We start from the raw sequence: 15825 nt of genomic DNA, 5'->3' as shown, positions 1-15825 counted from the left end.
ACATTGCCCTAAGGTGCAGTATTTACACTAAACCATAGAAGTTACTTGCTTTCATTGATTAGCTCAAACTAGGTAAAAGGTAATTACTGAGTTGTGTCCCTGCAGTTTTGTTTAAGATAAATGCAATGTTTGTAAATGAGCCTTACTGAGCGGGTGCACATGAGACAGAGATTCATGTTCATCTTCATTTTTCATTCTTTTCCAGTATACCCAAGTTGACATGAGAATACTGGTAATGGGCGGATAAAGGCAGTTGCTCGTTTTCTTTGTTTGCCATGACAGAAGAATCAGGAATTTCCTGTATGATGGGATCAGAAGATTGACAATGTACTACACTGTCAATCTTCTAATCCCATCATACAGGAAATTCCTGATTAACAGCAGTGACTGTAATTATTTATATCTATATTATTCTGATGTACAACAATTGCTGAACACCAATTTTCCTGTACTGTCACTATAAAGTGATTTTCCCAATAATGGAAGGTGTAAGGGTTTATTTTTATGCAGTGTTTAATAGATTTAGGGTGGAGATCTATCAAACTTTCTAAAAAGACAAGAGGAAAATTTGAGCACAACCAGCTTCTTCTACTTTTCCTTTGTCAAGTATATTCTATAACATAAATGTAATCACTGCGGTGTTGGAATTAATTGCTTTTTTTATGCACATGACCGTTAAGTGTTTCCCCGCCTTTTGTGTCCTCAGAACACAAAAGGCAGGAAAATGCATTAAGGAGCTGCAATTTATGGATTTACCAGCAGCTTGGAGGTGAAATAATACATATATAGCTTGTTGTCTTATCTGTAGTGCATGCATGGATAAAAACTATCACTGTGAATATGGACAATTAATATCCCGTGTCTGTCTGTCTTATCATATCTATCCTATCTATCTATCCTATCTATCCTATCTATCCTATCTATCTATCTATCTATCTATCTATCTATCTATCTATCATCACATCTATTAATATAATCTGTTTTTGTATCTATAAGCATTTTCTTTTTTCCATCATTTATTGTCTATTAGTGCAGCTTTAATGCCACCATGTGACCATCCAGATAACAGTCACCCATTTTACAGTAATGAACATGCAGGGGCAAACACAGGATTTCTGGAGGGGGCAAGGGCGTAGGTACCATAGGTGCAGGGAGTGCAGCTGCTATGGGACCCTGAGCTGAGAGGGGCCCACCTTCCTAACCAAAGTTACGTGTCTTATAAACATTTTTCACCAATGGGTAGTACATAGGGGCCTTTACAAACGTTTGCCTTGGGGCCTGCAAAATATCTAGGTATGCCCCTTGACCTGCTCATTGTAATGTGGTATAAAATGAACTGGAGGGGATTATAATATTACATAATATGAACGGTGGTAATGTAATGTGGTGCAATATAAAGTGGAGGCACAATAGTGTGGCATATTATGAACTGGGGGCTCTGTAATGTGGCATAATATGAACTGGGGACACTATGTCATAATGTGAAAAGCATAATGTGTACAATGTGACATAACGTGACCTAGGGCCAGAGCCGGATTTCCCACTAGGCATGTGGTGCTCCTGGCAGCCCTGGTGAGTAACGCAGCATCGCAGCCCTGGTTACCTTATAATGTCCGCCTGTGAGCGGCGCCGCTGATGTGGGTGCTCGCTGCTCTCTCTTCTGCAGGCTCTACTGCTGTTAATGTCCCCCCTGAGGCTGTGAGCGGCGCCGCGGGGCGGCTGCTCGCTGCTCTCTCCTCCTATGCTGTCATTGTCAATTCGAATTGCCAGTGTCAGTGGCGAATTGACAGCAGAGGAGAAGAGAGCAGTGCAGTGCGGGCGCTCGCACTGCACTTCACATCATCCTAATTATTCTTATACGCAGCCTGTGTATAAGAATAATTAGGATGATGTGAAGTGCAGTGTATTAGAAAAATTAGGGTGGTGGTAAAGGCTGTGTATTAGGATAATAAAAGTAATGGTGAGGGCTGTGTAATAGGATAATTAGGGTGATGGTCAGGGCTGTGTATTAGGATAACTGGTGATGGTCAGGGCTGTGTACACAGCCTCGGCCTCAGGGGATACATTACCAGCAGAGCCTGCAGAGGAAGAGAGAGCAGCGAGAGCCCGTGCCAGCTGCGCCGCTCACAGCCTCAGGTCAGGGGGGCATTAACAGGAGAGCCTGAAGGAGGAGAGCGCAGCGAGCAGCCGCACCTCAGCCAGCCGCTGGGGACATTAATTAACAGCAGAGTGCTGTGTCAGTGTAGAGCGGAGGAGTGAACGCGGCAATCCGCAAGTGCCGCCCGCACCAGCATTGCTCACAGCCACAGCGGCATTGCTGACAGGGGAAGGGGGGAGGGCACAAATATTGTGCCTAGGAGGCGGCCTGACCCTTAAATTCGCCACTGCCTAGTGCACTACTATTGTTCATAAAATAAACTAGGGCATTACTATGGTGTATAACATTAACTCAGTCACTACAATGGTTTATAAAATGAACTAGGGCACTATTATGGGACATACAATTAACAATTGTTGCAGAGAAGTGTCTCTCTAGAAGTATTGGGACAGGGGCCCCTTCAAAATGTTATGGGCCCCACAAAGTTCTGCCTACGCCCCTGGGATGGTTTTTTTCTAAATGTTTGATTTTAGAGCGATTGTCGGCAACCCATGAAGGATGCATAATAAGCATGTAACAAGCTCTAGTCTGCCCCACGCAAAGTGCAGTTTATGTAATACAGTATATCCGACATATGCAGGCCCAGTGATCACAGAAAGCCACTTACCAGATTCTCTCTCTGGTACGATGATGAGCACTCAGATCCATAGACACACACAGCAGACTTAGGGCCTAACAAATTTGCTGCTGCGATCAACTCTGAATTACCCCCCTTAGGGTCTAATTCAGATCTGATCGCAGCAGCAAATTTGTTAGCTAATGGGCAAAACCATGTGCACCTGCAGGGGGGCCTATATAGCATTTTAGATTTGGGTGGGTTATATCGTTTCTGTGCAGGGTAAATATAACTCTCTCTGCACATGTTATATCTGGCCCCCCTGCAGTGCACATGGTTTTGCACAACTGCTAACAAATTTGCTGCTGCGATCAACTCTGAATTAGGCCCTTTGGGGGTCATTCCGAGTTGATCGCACGTAGCAACTTTTTGCTGCTCGTGCGATCAACTTGACACCGCCTATGGGGGAGTGTATTTTAGCATAGCAGGGCTGCGATCGCTTGTGCAGCCCTGCTATGCTAAAAAAGTTTCCTGCAAAACAAGACCAGGGTCAGACTTACTTACCCTGTGCAATGGATCCAGCGACGAAGGTCCCGGGATTGACGTCAGACATCCGCCCTCAAAACGCCTGGACACGCCTGCGTTCAGATCTCCACGCCCGGAAAAGGTGAGTATCCGGCCCGGAACGCCTCCCCGCTTTCAGTCTTCTTGCGATCGCGCTAGCGATCACTTTCTTCTGGTAGTTGCCCAGCGCTGGCTGTCACTGGGCAACGACGTGCGTGCGCATTGCGGGCGCCACGCATGCGCAGTTCCGCCCCCTTCACACCTCAGCGAAAAACCGCTGCGTGCGGACGGGTCAGAATGACCCCCTTTGTTTTGCCCATTAGCTAACAAATTTGCTGATGCTTCCAGATCTGAATTAGGCCCTTAGTAGGAATATTTGCTGCCCCTGGGCATGTGCAGCAGCTCCATTCCACCCTTTATACTGCATGTGGTGTCCACTGGCCAGGTTTTGGGGAAGGGAGGTTTCCGGGCAACCCTATAAGAGTGTCTGCAAGTGACCTCTAAGTTGTACTGGGGCTTCTGATGGTAATGGTAGCTGGTTTGGTGTTTGCCGTGATCCATGGATGCTACGTGGATCAGAGAGGACCTGTTCCAATGACGTGTAACTAATAAATTGGTGAACGAGGGGTGTGGAGGTGTGTTTATTTAATAACCATTTACAACATATGGGGTGTTTTTTGTTTTGTTTGTTTTTTTAAGTTATCTGCGGGCACTTGATGCCCAGGCATGTTTGTCAATATAAAACTTTGGTGGTTTAAAAAATATAAAAAAAATTACTCACAGCCTTGCTGTGATATCCATAGGGAAGTGGACACCAGTTCTGACTGGTCCAGCCTGTTTTCACTACTAGCCTTGGCTGTGAATTTAGGAGGTGCACAACTTTTTTCTTTTTCATTTTTACTATATATATATATATATATATATATATATATATATATATATATATATATATATATATATATATATATATATATATGTAATAAAAAGAATGGAGAGGAGCGCACTTGTAAGTATCTTTAAAACAGTTTTTACTATAACATAAGTTCACATACATGTAGGATAAAAATAATCAGCATAAGTGTCAGCCGCGACTTAGCCATATAGCGTTCGTATCCCGGCCTGGTTCTACACCGGCTCTGCTTCCGGAGGATGACGTCACAGTGTCCACGTCTTTAGGCCACGCCCAATGCGTTTCGTCTTATTGGGACTTAGTCAGGGGGTGTGGTTTACCTTCCAAATGGACCCTATACTGTATATACCCAATATGGGCGTTTCTCTCAATCACATATTTAACAATGCTTTTATCTTAAAAGACCATTTTTAGCATCAAACAACAATAGGAATTACACACTCTGTTATAGGACCAAATCCCACTAGAGTTACGCTTTTTGAATAGATATGTCATGTTATATACAGGTACATATATTCATCTAAACCCTCTGATTATTTAAACACTGCTTGCTAACCTTCAATTCATTAATAGGCTTAATTAATTACAGCGGAACTATAGTCCAGATTCAACTTTTACAAATAAACTTCTCACATTGTTTTTCAGGACATATATAGCAATTTCCATAAACTGTTACAAATTCCTGGATTCTGAATCAAGAATAAAAACAACACAAATAAAATGGTTACGTTCTGCACAACCATTAGCCTCACATACAAACACTGAACCCGCCGATCCGGACATAGCCACTGCCATCAGCGTACTCTGAATCACATATGGATGTACTGTATTAGCTGAAATGGTACAATATCACATCCTTCATTTAAACCAAACGGTGCAAAGCTATTCAACGTGTAAATCCAATACATTTCACGTTTTGATAAATATTTCAATATATCCCCTTTCCTTTAATTTAACTGTACCTTCTCTATAGCGTTAAAGGAAAATCCATGTAATTTCGAATCACCGCATTCCACAAGATGACGCAGAACACTGTGGTTTTCAACTTTGTTCGTAATATTACACGTGTGTTCCAAAATTCTCAACTTTAGAATATGCTTTGTCTTTCCCACATAACGTTTCCTACATTTGCACTCTAGGAGCAGGGCCGGTTCTAGCCCTTGTGGCGCCCCTGGCGAAAATAGGGGCGTGGCTTCATACAGGGGCGTGGTCAGTTATGCCCCCTGTAGAGGTGTGCCCCCATTTGTGCCCCCAGTAGAGTTGTGCCCCCGTTTGTGCCCCCAGTTGAGTAGCACCTCTTACAAAAAAAAAATACAAAAAAATAATAATTAATACTTACTATCCCCGCTCCTGATTTCCGACCGCTGCTGACCTCCGCCGGCACCGCTCCTCGGATCTATGGGAGAGACGTCATGACGTCTCTCCCATAGCACAGCATAGACACTAGAGGTCAATTATGACCCCTAGTGTCTATGTGCCAGTCCCACAATGCTGTGCGGTGCGCGATTACATCATCACGCACCGTACAGCAAAGGACCTCTCCACGAAGGGAAACTAGATGGGTAGCGTCTAGTTTCCTTCACAGCACCGCACAGCATCGGGGGGCACTGACCAACAGCAGCGGATCTTGCCATGGCGGCCGCACCCTCCAGAAGGCGGCGCCCCGGGTAAAAATCCTGTGTGCCCGTAGCAAGATCTGCTACTGTCTAGGAGATAAATCATATGGGTACTCAGGCAACTTAGCTTCCCCTTGATCTTCCATGATTTGTCGTTAGTAGAATTTGTTGACAAATTGGCAGACTTTACACTGCGTACAAGCAAAAATCCCCTATAGTTTGTCAGATTGTTGAGTATTTAACTTTTTTTAGGTTACTCTGGGCTAACTTATTTTTTAAAGATTTCCTGTATCCCACCTGCGGTTGTTTAGGGATTACATCTAGTAGCAAAGGATCTAAACATAAGATGTCCCAATGTTTCTGTAAGATCTTTTTTATTTCATCCCCTTTCACTTTATTTCTAGTGACGAAGGGAACTGAAAAACTTTGTGTATCCTGGTTTTCTTTTTGTTTATATACAACAAAATCAGATCTATTTCTTTCCTTCGCTTGACTGTAAGAATTTTCAGTCACCTGTTCCGGATCATTTTTATTTTTAAAATGCTGTTTATATACATTTGCTTCCTCCTCAAATTTATCTATATCGGAGCAATTGCGTCTTAGTCGAACAAACTGGGAATAGGGTATATTATCTAGCCACTTTTTATAGTGGCAATTTTGATAATGTACGTAGCTATTACGATCAGTTTTTTTAATATTTGTATATGTTCTTATATTTTCTCCATCTTTACAATCTGTACTATCCAAAACCAAATGCAGGAACTCTATTTTATTTGTTCGAAAGTTTGAAGTAAAGTGCAGGTTAAAGGAATTAACGTTTAGGTATAGCATGATTTCATTGAACAACATTTTCATCTCCAAACCATACTGTATATATTTATTAAAATATAATACAAGCCTCTCCAGATCCTATTGCTCTGTGCAGGCTTTTATACCATGGCAGATTTGCAGTTTCAATTGGTTTGCAACTGGTTAAGAGTTCAGAAATTTATGGGCACTGATGACTGGTTCTGTTTAGAAGGTAGAGATGACCTTTAGTAATTGCTGTATTTTGAGATTATAAACCGTATTTTGAGATTACAGTCTGTTTCTAAATCTCTGAAAAAACGTCGCTTAGTAAATTTACCCCTATGTATTCAATACATGTTTGACTTTTTTTTATGACAGTGGTCAAAGTGTAGCTAGATACTGTGTGATTTACTAAATCACTTGGTGCTCAGTGTATAATAGACATGATGAGAGTAATACACTGTGGATGATTCAGATGTGGTTGGAAAGAGCGCCTTTGCTGCTTACTTGGAAGTAGCAGTGATGCTCAGATATGGTAATGCAGCAGGAGGTATCCGGTATAAGTAAACACCTCCTGCAATGCATTTGTGCTCCACGGCTGTGTCCGAGGACATATGCAATGTACCGAACATCGATATATCATTTGTATAGCTATTGAATATTGTCCCAACCATCTACAAGTGTGTATATACAATACATCTCATACCAATGTTTTTAACAGATATACTATATTGCATTGACTGTGCTGCATGGTAGATTTGATGAGAGGTCTTCAGTATGCCGACTGTGGGGATCCCGGCGCACAGTATACTGGCGCTGGAATCCCGACAGCTGGCATATCGACACTTTTTCTCCTTCGTGGGGGTCCATGACCCCCCTGGAGGGAGAACAAAATAGCGTGGCGCGCGTAGCGCACCTGCAAGGGGCTCATTTGCGCTCGCCACGCTGTCGGTATGCCGGCGGTCGGGCTCCCGGTGCCGGTATGCTGGTTGCCGGGAGCCCGGCCACCGGCATACCATACTACACCCGATGGGATATATTGTACACATTATTGTAAGTGTGTAATCACAATATGGTTTGTACATTATTGCCAAAATCGTTACATTGGACAGATCAGATGGTTGATCGATCGCTCGTTAGATCAATTGTTAAAGTGTGTACACCAAGTTATTAACATTGTCTGCATGTTTATGAAATGCAGATTGGAGGCTGATATAGTTAACGCTAACAGTTGTACTGTGATTTCTTCATTCTCCAACACCTATGAAATATCTTAAGGTCCATACACACTTAACGATAAAATGAGCGACGTCGCTCATTTTCCCCCCTCCTTGAGCGACGTCGCTCATTTTATTGTCAAGTGTGTATGCCGCCAGCGACGACCGATGCTCGGCCCGGCGGGTCGGCAACGATCGTCGCTGTCGGTAGGGCATGCATGAAGGATGTGGACTGTCGTCCACGACCTTCATGCAGGGCTGGCGGAGGCGTGACGTCACTGAGCGATATGAGCAGTCATATCGCTCAGTGTGTATAGTTGGCCGCCGACCGGCCGACCCGGGAGGGGGAAACATTAGACGATGTTTCTCACAGAGCGACATCGTTTAATGTGTACGGACCTTTAGTTTGCTAATGAAACCTTTATTTCTGGGGGTTGTAAAGAATGTAGACGTGCTGGAATTCTCATTTTCAAATTTGTTTGCTTATGGATTAGTTGTGCTTCTTCCATGGAAGATACGTGGAATTACATCCCCTAACCTAGTTCTGTCAGTGGACTAAGATGAGCTTATGTGTTGGGTTAGCCACCTTCTCACTGATTACAGTATGTCTTGAATCACCAAATTATGATTTTTTTACATTCCAAGAATATAATTATTACTTATTTTCATTAACACAATACAATATTGCAATAAAATTGTGTAAATTGCATTATTTGACTACTTTTATTATATTCACCATCATGCCCTAGATTGCCATGGGAATTCCTCTTCATAGAATAAAGGATATTCGAATGCTGTATGGAGTTCCAGCCTGGGGAGACACACTAATTGACTTTGACAACTCACTGAATGCTCCATGCCCTAGAGGACATGTTATTGCAGCTCGTATCACTAGTGAAAATCCAGATGAGGTATTGTACATTGTTACTGAAAGTTTACCAGTTGAATGATTGATTAATATTATTTGCCTTTTTGACTGCCACCTGTTTTCCTTGTCACGTACCTTTTTGTCTTCTGTACCTCTAGTTCCACAGCTATTTATTTTACATTTATTTTAAATGGATTGTCAGGAAAACGACTGTAACACTGAATAAATAATTTTCTCCTTTCTGATTTCTGCTTGCCTTGCACCCTCCATAGATGTGATTAGAATTTAGCATTATCTGCTGGCTCAGGCCTGCTTGCAGGTTTATTGCGAGTCCCTAATTGACTGCGCGATACATGCCGTGTGTGTCACGACAATTAACTATCCAATGTACAAGCTCTTTCAGTATTCTCTAGCCATATCAGACAATCATTTCTTATATGGACTCTTTCAATAACTCTGCCCATGAATACTCTGCATCCTAATGTTTTGGAATTCCTCATCTTTGTTCTTTAAATATTTACTCTTATATGTCTTTTTGTTAATAAAAGCATATGAGAAGAAACTACATTTGTTCTCCTCTCAGAGGCATGTACTTCTACCGCTAGCACACATCCAACGGATTCATAAATTCTACCAGCTGTAATAGTGTGTACTGGAATCTACCCCTAAGAATGGGTGTAGTATTGTATGCCGGTTGCCGGGCTCCCGGCGACCAGCATACCGGCGCTGGAATCCCGACCGCCGGCATACCGACAGCGTGGCGAGTGCAAATGAGCCCCTTGCGGGCACAGTGGCACGCTACACGCGCCACGCTATTTATTCTCCCTCCAGGGGGGTCGTGGACTGTCGGGATTCCGGCGCCGGTATGCTGTTTGCCAGAATCCCGACAGCCGGCAAACTGAAGACCACCCCTAAGAATACTGTTTCTGAACCTTGGCTCAAATAATAGTGACAGTACACACTCTGAAAATGCATTCTTTAACTTAGAATAGTTTTCTAACATACAGTACATACTGTGTACTAAACTTATGGTTTACTGGATGTACCCAAATACAATATTTAAGAATGAAAAAAGCAGCATGTCTGAATCAAATGTGCAACTTAAGTTTAATTAAGGCTGAAAAATAGTTATCAATGGTTCTTTAAACCAGGACCAATTTAGGCACAAGGCTATTAGCGGACATATGTCTCTTGAACTGTGGAAATAAATTGGAAAGCCAGCAGGAAATCTCCATGAACACAAGAAGAAGATTCACCCTCTATATAAATGGCATGTTGGATCTAAACTGAATCCGAGGGTCCATACTTGTGAGGCTACAATGCCACTCGTTGTACTTTCTTGATTTAAAAATAAATAAAAAATACACAAACTTTAGTAGGCTCAGATAAATTAAAATGAGCAGAATAAGAGAGATAAAGATCATTAACTTTATCACCTGAAGATAATTTCCAAGCAAGCCTCTGCCTCTCAGTAATTTAGAGGTCTGCTATGTCCTATACAGTCAGGGCCAGATTAACAATGGGGTGAATAGGTCTACAGCTCCAGGTTTCCACATAAAAATAGGCCCATTGTCTTGACAGCAATGATGACCAGCTGCTAAGTATTCAAATTGTATTTCTATGTTACTCTGCAATCCATACATAAGACATGGGGGGGTCATTCCGAGTTGAGTTGATCGTAGCCCTGCAAAATGACAATAGACATGCGGGGGGACGCCCAGCACAGGGCTATCCCGCCCCGCATGTCAGTGCCGGCACCTCCCCCCCATAGAAGTGCAAAAGCATCGCACAGAGGCGATGCTTTTGCACTTTAGGAGTAGCTCCCGGCCAGCGCAGCTTTAGCGTGCTGGCCGGGAGCTACTCGTAGCTCCACGGCCCGCAGCGGCTGCGTGCGACGTCACGCAGCCGCTGTGGCCCGCCCCCCGCACGGTCCGGCCATGCCTGCAGTGGCTGGACCGCGCCCACGAAACGGCAGCCAAATGCCGCCGTTCCGCCCCCGCCCAGCGACCGCCTCTGCCTGTCAATCAGGCAGAGGCATTCGTAGCTCAGCGACAGCCTTCGGCCATCTGGCATGCGCCGGCGCACTGCGGCGATGGCGCATGTGCAGTTCTGATCCGATCGCTGTGCTGCGATAAACTGCAGCGTGCGATCGGGGCAGAATGACCCCCATGGTTAGGGAAAGCATTGTGGGTGATATTGTAGGGGTGCACTGGCAGTACAGTGTACTGGCCACACCCATACAGCACTGCCCAGTGGCCATTGCTCTTCCGCTTCACAAAATAGGTCCTTGATCATTTTCAACTCCAGGCTAATGTGGCTCTTAATCCGGCCCCACTTACAGTAAAGCCACTGAATCTGTATCAAAAGTTAAATATGTAGTTAACTAATGATTTATATAATGATAATAGTATTGCCATGCATTCATTTCCATTTTCATGTACCCCAGGATTGTATTTGTTTTTGCATCCACTGCCAGGTAAAGTAAGTAGCATGGCCTAGTTTGCTATTTAATTTTGTTTAGATCTTTCAGTAGCAAATGACAATGCTGATCTGGGTTAATAGACCTATATAATGCTGTCAGCAAATAGGGACACCGTACTTTCTAAATGAGGTCACCCACAAGGGCATTCATAAAATACTGTGATGGGCGAGGGTCAATACTGATCCCTTGTTACACCACTAATAATGTTAATTGTTTAATTCATAACTATTCTTTGTCTTACAGACAAATTTTTACTTCTTGTGTGTGCATACTTTTTCCTCCTGATTTAATGCTTTCGCCCTTTGTACCAATTGCTGGCATAGTTTTAAATGCTTTCATCAAATTCAAATATATTGCTTCCAAGATCAATTTTAAATCTGAAATTCTGACCTAAACCTAGTCATATTAGTAGCCACATCCGTGCTGACACAATCGTATCAAATAATTTTCTTCCGGACTGTATGTCTTCCCTTGCTTCCCTTAACATAACATACCTCTGAGAGTAGCCAGGCTCACTAGCCTGTAATTTCCTGATTGTATTTTTTTCCTTTTGTCTTTTTAACAATTGTTACTACAGTACATCTGATGTCCGCCAGTCTTGTGGCACTGAACCATTTATGAGAGAGACCATAAATATTAGAAACAGTGGCCCTCATTCCGAGTTGTTCGCTCGCTAGCTGCTTTTAGCAGCATTGCAAACGCTAGGCCGCCGCCCTCTGGGAGTATATCTTGGCTTAGCAGAATAGCGAACGAAAGGTTAGCAGAATTGCTACTAAATAATTCCCTGCAGTTTCTGAGTAGCTCCAGACCTACTCCTAGATTGCGATCACCTCAGTCCATTTAGTTCCTGGTTTGACATCACAAACACGCCCTGGGTTCGTCCAGCCACTCCCCCGTTTCTCCAGCCACTCCTGCGTTTTTACCTGGCACGCCTGCATTTTTTAGCACACTCCCTGAAAATGGCCAGTTTCCGCCCAGAAACACCCACTTCCTGTCAATCACAGTACGATCACTCCAGTGATGAAAAAACGTCGCTCGAGCTTGTGTAAATCTACAAAGTTTTGTGTGAAAGTACTTAGCGCATGCGCGCTGCGTACCATGCACATGCGCTTTTTTGCCGGTTTTTTACTTAATCGCTGCACTGCGAAAATCGTCAGCGAGCGATCAACTCGGAATGACCACCAGTGTTCTATCAATTATCGAGCTTAGGGTGTTATTCAGAGTTGTCAGCAAACAAAAAAAGTTAGCAATTGTGCAAAAGCAAGGGCCTAATTCAGATCTGATCGCTGGGCTGCGTTTTTTGCTGTCCTGCGATCAGATAGTCGCCGCCTACAGGGGGAGTGTAAAGTCGCCGTGCAAGTGTGCGATCACATGTGTAGCGGAGCTGCAAAAATTCACTTTATGCAGTCTGTGCGCAACCCAGGACTTACTCTTTCAGTGCGATGGAATCAGGCTGATCGGGTCCAGAGCTGACGTCAGACACCCTCCCTGAAAACACTTGGGCACGCCGGCGTTGGACACCCTCCCTGAAAACACTTGGGCACGCCGGCGTTTTCCCGAACACTCCCAGTAAACAGTCCGTTAACACCCACAAACTGCTTCCTCCTGTCAATCACCTTGCAAACGCCCGTGTGAACGGATTTTTTGCACCATCCCGTCGCTGAGCAGCGATACCCTTTGTTGCTGTCTGACGCGCCTGCGCATTGCGGTGCATACACATGCACAGTTTGGACCTGATCGCCAGCTGTGCGAAAACGCACCGCATCGATCAGATCTGAATTACCCCCCATGTGCATGCAGGTGGGACAGATGTATTGTAACATGTGCAGAGAGATTTAGATTTGGGTGGGTTATATTATTTCTGTGCAGGGTAAGTACTGGCTGCTTTATTTTTACACTGCAATTTAGATTTCAGTTTGAACACACCCCACCCAAATCTAACTCTCTGCACATGTTATATCTGCGCCACCTGCTGTGCAACATGGTTTTGCACATTTTGGTTTGCTAACAACTTTGAATAACCACTTTAGATCCTTTAGCATATTAGGGTGAATGCCATATAGGTAGGTGCTTTTTTTGCCTTAATGCAGAACTACCCCTTTTCCTGTGTTAGGAAATGTTTAATAGTGTGTATAACACGTTACCTTTCCCTGCATTGTTAATACATACAGTATAAGAGAAACCCATTTAGGTCTGTGATTTTTTTACATATATTGCCACGTACACAGACATCTCTCTAGTTGTTTGGCTGTGATACAGAGATAAATTTGATGGGAGAACAAAGTATATCAAACTAAATTTTTGATGATGCAGAGTAATAAACAACTTCAAGCAGCTTAAAAGTATATGTATCCATGCAGTATGTATGAAATATTAAAGCCATATCAATTTATACTTTGTGCCCAAAAGTAAAAAAATAAATACACTTTGTTTTTCAGGGTTTTAAACCAAGCTCTGGGACTGTCCAAGAACTTAATTTTCGCAGCAGCAAGAATGTCTGGGGTTACTTCAGTGTTGCTGCAGCTGGAGGCCTCCATGAATTTGCTGATTCTCAGTTTGGGCACTGTTTCTCCTGGGGAGAAAACCGAGAAGAAGCTATATCGTAAGTCTCTTCAATACTTCAGACTTAACTCTCTTAATATACCTGTACCGATCATATAATTACATTAGTAACTAGGAAGGTCAATCCCAGGATCGGGATCCCGAGATTTAGGGCCAAAAACGGACGGGGTTGGAAGCTCCAATTTCAGGGATTGAGATATCAGTGTTGAGCTCAGACACTGCCCGGCTTCTTTCTCCCGGCTCCCCAGCGCAGCGTGACGTGCAGTGAGAGGTCACGCTGCGCCGTCACACATCGCTGGGAGCCGCCGGGAGAGAGCAGCTGATGTGTCCCTCCCGCCCGTCCCCGGTGTATGGTGAGTTATGTGTGTGGGGTGGGGTGAGGGTGGTGGGCACACAGGGTAATGCCAATCCCGGAATTGACCATTTTGCAATTTCCGATGCCCGGGATTGTAAAAAAATTGCCCGGGATTGGCCTCCCTATTAGCAACTATCTCAGTGTGTATGATATTATCACTGAGCAGCACTTGTTATTTCTTTCTGGTTATCTAAATTTTCTGGGTTATTGAGTTCCTTATACTATACCCTATACCTTCAAAGTAAACTCTGCTAGGGTGGACTTTATTTCATGGCAACTGCACAATAGAGACTTATGGGTAAATCTATTACCAATCATACTTTGGGCAGTATCCATTTAGCAGCGGTAATTTACTACTAGTAGGTTCACCGAGGGCTATCCAATTAGCCCCGATAACTGAGGCACCCGAAGCATAATCTGCGATAAGCAGCCCTTGGAGCCACGATAACACATGGTATGGGGATCTTATCCTGGATCTCATGTGTTATCACACAATAGGGGGTCCATTTTTGTCTCTAAAAACGGTCTATAATGCCTAATAATGACCATTGGGCCGCATGTTTTTATCAACAGAAGAATTACAGCAGCTAATTGGATGACCCTATTTGTTTAGTAAACGAGCGATAATAAAGCAGGATAAAATATGCACTACCATATATAAAAACAAACAAGCACATATATTGCTGCATGAAAAACAAGGTAAAAATGTTTATAGCGCCTTTATGAAGTATGTATGGAGCGCTGGATGTCCAGAATTCGGACTCACGTGTAGTAGGGGCGCCTGATAACTCACTGTATATATAGCCCTATCTTACCTCCAAGTATAGCAGAGGCTGTGCAGTTTGCTCCTATTTGTTGTTGTGAGCAGGGCTCTGTGCAGTGCGTCTGGTGCTGGGATACTGAAGGCAGCCAGGAGTGATGTCACTGCTGTTGGCGCTGTATACCTCCAGCCTTTTCTAGCTATTCAAATGTGTTTCATGCCCTACAGGCACTGTCTGATGGATATTGCCTTGAGACCGGTCCTATCAGGCATGAAACACTTCATAATGGAGCTTTAAGAATTATTACTTTCTTTTTTTATGCAGTAATATATGGGTATGTTTCGGTTTTTTTGTTTTTAATTCAATGGTTTTTATTACATTTTCAGAAAACAAACAAACAATAACATCTGTTTTTGGTAACATAGGCGTTATAGACCACAGTATGTATGCAGAAACAAACAAAAAAAAGAAAGAAAGAAAACACATAACCAGAAAAAAATAAAATAAAAAATAAACAACTGGTGTGGTCTCAATTTGCAAGTAACAATACTTTACTATAAAGAATGTATTATTCAGAGGAGACATATATAAAGTGCAATACCTAGAAAATACAATCACCATACATAACAACATTAAGCATAATATGGAGCTACAGGTGGTATAGCATACATTAGTCGCCAGTACGTTAAACTGTACGACCCAACAGTGTTACACTGTAGAGACACGGAGGGCCTGACTGAACGGGGTGGAGAGCCATCTGTCCCACAATTTACAAAATTTATCAGGCTTTTCTAGAAATGTATACAAACTTTTCATGGTATACAAACGAGTTCACAAGCGGAATCCATATATTAATATTAGGGCCCGCAGGTGCCATACAGGAACGTGCTATCAGTACTTTAGCGAGGGCACAAAGATTAAGAATATACTGTCTAGAGTGTACATCCAATATTTCCTCATCAATCAAAAATATCCAATGGAATACCC

At 43.2% G+C, this 15825-nt stretch overlaps 1 protein-coding gene across 1 annotated transcript in view; it reads left to right on the top strand.

Moving 5' to 3' along the window:
• The window catches only part of ACACA (acetyl-CoA carboxylase alpha), an 848870-nt gene that overhangs the window by 170543 nt on the left and 662502 nt on the right, over nucleotides 1-15825 (top strand). Inside the window, exons 8-9 of the mRNA XM_063951842.1 lie at nucleotides 8560-8721; nucleotides 13599-13762. Coding sequence (XP_063807912.1) covers nucleotides 8560-8721; nucleotides 13599-13762 — 326 coding nt within the window. The remainder of the gene's footprint in view (nucleotides 1-8559; nucleotides 8722-13598; nucleotides 13763-15825) is intronic.

This window comes from Pseudophryne corroboree, chromosome 2, assembly GCF_028390025.1.
Source record: "Pseudophryne corroboree isolate aPseCor3 chromosome 2, aPseCor3.hap2, whole genome shotgun sequence".
In the NCBI taxonomy this organism is placed as follows: domain Eukaryota; kingdom Metazoa; phylum Chordata; class Amphibia; order Anura; family Myobatrachidae; genus Pseudophryne; species Pseudophryne corroboree.
The sequence above is the reverse complement of the archived record's forward strand: the minus strand, read 5'-3'. Positions and strand labels throughout refer to the sequence as shown.